Source organism: Phaseolus vulgaris, chromosome 2 (genome assembly GCF_051622355.1).
Source record: "Phaseolus vulgaris cultivar YP4 chromosome 2, ASM5162235v1, whole genome shotgun sequence".
NCBI classification, from domain to species: domain Eukaryota; kingdom Viridiplantae; phylum Streptophyta; class Magnoliopsida; order Fabales; family Fabaceae; genus Phaseolus; species Phaseolus vulgaris.
In genome coordinates this window covers 46656033-46659725 of record NC_143499.1, presented here as the reverse complement: position 1 = coordinate 46659725, position 3693 = coordinate 46656033, and the positions used below count along the sequence as shown (strand labels likewise).

At 33.8% G+C, this 3693-nt stretch overlaps 1 protein-coding gene across 1 annotated transcript; it reads left to right on the top strand.

Moving 5' to 3' along the window:
* Positions 1 to 450: 450 nt before the first annotated feature.
* Positions 451 to 3018, top strand: LOC137812672 (small ribosomal subunit protein eS10z). Its single transcript, XM_068614823.2, has 5 exons — positions 451 to 509; positions 602 to 650; positions 749 to 1028; positions 1200 to 1332; positions 2784 to 3018. The coding sequence occupies exons 1-5, from the start codon at positions 507 to 509 to the stop codon at positions 2856 to 2858; spliced, it is 540 nt and encodes a 179-aa protein (XP_068470924.1). The 5' UTR covers positions 451 to 506; the 3' UTR covers positions 2859 to 3018.
* The last annotated feature ends 675 nt before the right edge of the window (positions 3019 to 3693 follow it).

Sequence of the window (3693 nt, the reverse complement as noted above, 5' to 3'; positions counted from 1 at the left end):
GTTCCATGTGTACTCCCATAGAATGATTAAAAGATCAAACTGTGTCCTTATCGTTGCCCTTTGCCACCATTACCAGCTTGTTTATGTGTTGTGTTATAAATACTAAAGAAAAAAAATATTCTGAATTGTGTAACTTAAAAAAGATTTTTAAAGTGTACAATTAAAGAAAAAAATTGCATAAATATTTTTTTTGATTGTATAATCTAAAATTAAATTATAACTGAAAAGTCAAAATTGATTAGAAAATATTTTTTAAGAACATACAGAGAATTTTCATATTTATTGGACTGCAGAAAAAAAATATTGGGGTGCAAAAGAAATTCCCAAATATATGTCTATAGGTCGTGGTCCAACGAGGCAGTTTCGGCCCATGAATAGCCCCATTAATACGAAAATCAATCAAAAGAGAAATTAGGGTTTATAGAGAAGAAGGCAGCAAAGGATAACAGTGTGGACGCCGAGCTCTGTTTCCAGCCTCCATTGTTCATCATCCACCTTCTCACACCATGGTACGTTCACAAATTCCTAATCCAGTATTTTTCATTGTTTCGTTCAATTTTCACTCTGACGCAAACACTTGCGTACGTTTTTATTTGTTCAGATTATTTCAGAGAAGAACCGTAAGGAGATCTGCAAATACCTCTTCCAAGGTAGGTCCATTGGCGTTTATCATTAATCTTGTTCGTTCGTTAGGGTTTCATCTCGTGGAACAACGAGTCTTACCTTTTTGTCGGTGTTTATGGTGCAGAGGGAGTTTGCTTTGCTAAGAAGGACTACAATTTGGCGAAGCACCCCGAGATTGACGTGCCTAATCTGCAGGTGATTAAGCTGATGCAGAGTTTCAAATCTCGCGAGTACGTGAGGGAGACCTTTGCTTGGATGCATTATTACTGGTTCCTCACTAACGATGGCATAGAGTTTCTCAGAACTTATCTTAACCTTCCTTCCGAAATTGTCCCTGCCACTTTGAAGAAACAGGCCAAGCCACCTGGCAGGCCCTTTGGTGGCCCATCCAGTGATCGCCCTAGGTATGCGAAGAAAACCACATTAATTGATTGAGTAATATCGTAGTATAAACCAATTCAACGTGCATTTGTAGGATGAGTACAAGAGAAGCAGGGATTTGTTTATTATTAACTAATAACTATTATTTCTATTAGTTGATTGTAATAAGCCTGATTTGTGGCGTTTTTGAACAGGGGTCCACCGCGATTTGAAGGGGAGCGTAGATTTGGTGGTGATCGTGATGGGTACCGTGGAGGTCCCCGAGGTGGTGGAGACTTTGGTGGAGACAAGGGAGGAGCTCCTGCTGACTACAGACCCTCTTTTGGGGTAATCCTATTTTTCATTGCAATTCATATTTTGCTTATTGTTTAGTGTAATCATGATTGTCATTTGCTTCTGGCCTAGTTTTCATCCTCATTGTCAGTTGTCTTTCTTTAGATTGGATGCGTTCTACGTGTTATTGACTTATACTGCCTCCTGTTTGAAGAGATGATTTTTGTTTTAGCTCATTTTGAATTAGCCTCTAACTTATAGAGCTTTAGTTTGGACAAGTATTTGCTCTAAGACCTTATATACTATAGCTCCTTAGGTGGAGAGATTTTGAACATGTTGAAACACAAGTTAAAATTAATTAATTTATGTGAAGAAGATTTAAGACCTCACTTCTTTTAAACCCCTTCATTCCTAGATAATGTCTTATTTCTATTATCATCTTCGCTTTTAGAGTATATTTGTAACTAGGGCTATGCCTGTGCTCAAGTTTTAAAAACTACTAGAGTATATTTTTGACTAGGGTTGGGTTGTGATTATTGAACTTCTTGTTTAAGAATTATGGATAAATATTGGTAATGTGATTGTGAAGTTTTCCTGAATCATAATATTTCTGCCACAATGGTAGTTAAATTTGATGATGGTAGTTTGTGAAATCAAATGATTTATTAGAGTCCGATGTTTCTGCCTGTTGTTTGTATGTGTACTGTCATTTACATTTAAATCTTTGCACTTTTTTCTTTGCCATGTAGTGCAGCGTAGAATTTCTGATATATTTAATTACGGCACAAGTTAAATTATTTACGTGAAGGAGGTTTATAGGCTCTTATAAGTTGCCTCCAGCTGGAAGAAATGGTTTATAGTTTTGCTTAGTTTGGGTTATCTTTTAACTTAATAGAGCTCTTGACATAGATAAGTATTTGCTTTCAAGCACCTGTAAATCTATGTAGGTACTTGTGGAGAGATAATTTTGAACAAGTTGAGATATACAGGATAAAATTAACTTTTTCTAGTAAGGTTGATTCATTTTACTTTTTTTATGTTTTTGCTTTCAAGTTTTTAGTTTTAAATATTCGCAAATTGACTTAAGAGTACATGCTTATAATTTCCCATGATTCGCACCTTTTTGTTGTGGATAATGTGAAATCAAGCCCTTGTTTGGGAACTCATCCACGACTTGTTCATAAGCTATATATTCCTCCTCAATAGTGTCATGTAATTGATTTATCTGATCAAAAAATTTTGTTAATGTTACGGTAGTTGTGACCGTGAAGCAGTGCATTTATAATGTTCATAACCATACTTTCATGTTTAGAATTTTTGTGTGCAGTATAGAACATTTTTAACTGATCATAGTGTCATGTAGCTGATCATTGTTTTTTTTATTAAAGTTATAGTAGATGTATCCGTGAAGCAGTTAAGTTCTAATGTTAATAACTATTTGTACGAGCTTGGGACATTTGTTGTGCTGTAGAATTTTATGAGCTAATTGGTTTGCCATATTGCAGGGTCCTGGCGGAAGGCCTGGCTTTGGTCGTGGATCTGGTGGTTTTGGAGCAGCAGCCAGTTCTAATCTTCCCTAAGGAGAATGTTTTGTGTTTAATTTTTTGTTTAATTTTCTAGAGCATGTGCCTGTAGTTGGAGATAATGATAGATTACCCTCTCCTATTGATTGTTTTATCAGCTTAACAGTTTATATTCAGTTTTTCGTTCAATGGAGATTTTGAATTGAGTTTCTACTAATTGAGTGTTACATCCCTTGTTTTTGTTCACTCTAGAATCCAACTTCAAATGCTTGCAGTTGGTCAAAACTTGCGTTACTACATGGCATTTTTCGGACTTAATGCCAAAATTTAGCCCGCACTTGAAATAAAAGAGATCATGCCTACCAATGAGTTATGACGTTAAAATCCTTTAATCAATGCAGTGTTCACTACACAATTTTTTTTGAAATTCCTCTTTGTTATTCGTTTTTAAAATCTGCAAACTAATGTAAATAATTTTCATTGGTTAGCTGTCTTTTTAAATAAAGTAATTGGATTTATGTTTTCTTTATGCATTGTTTAATATATATATATATATATATATATATATATATATATATACTTTAAAAAGCAAGGAGTGTTTTTATAACATTCAAATCTTGTCTAATTTTTTATCAAGTCTTATAAATTGCTTAGTACAAAAACAGTTGCATTATCTTGTTTTATTGAACTTTTCTTTGAATTTTTTTATCCAGCATCCAGCTTTAGAGATTTTTTTTTCATGCTCAGCTATCGTGTCTGGGTATTTAATATTAGACATTAAAGTAATAAAATGGACAGAAAATCAAACGAAAGATTAAAAGAAAAACATCTCATATATGGGATTAAAAACTTAATTAAGCTATTTATTTTTATGTAGTACATGATTTTTTTT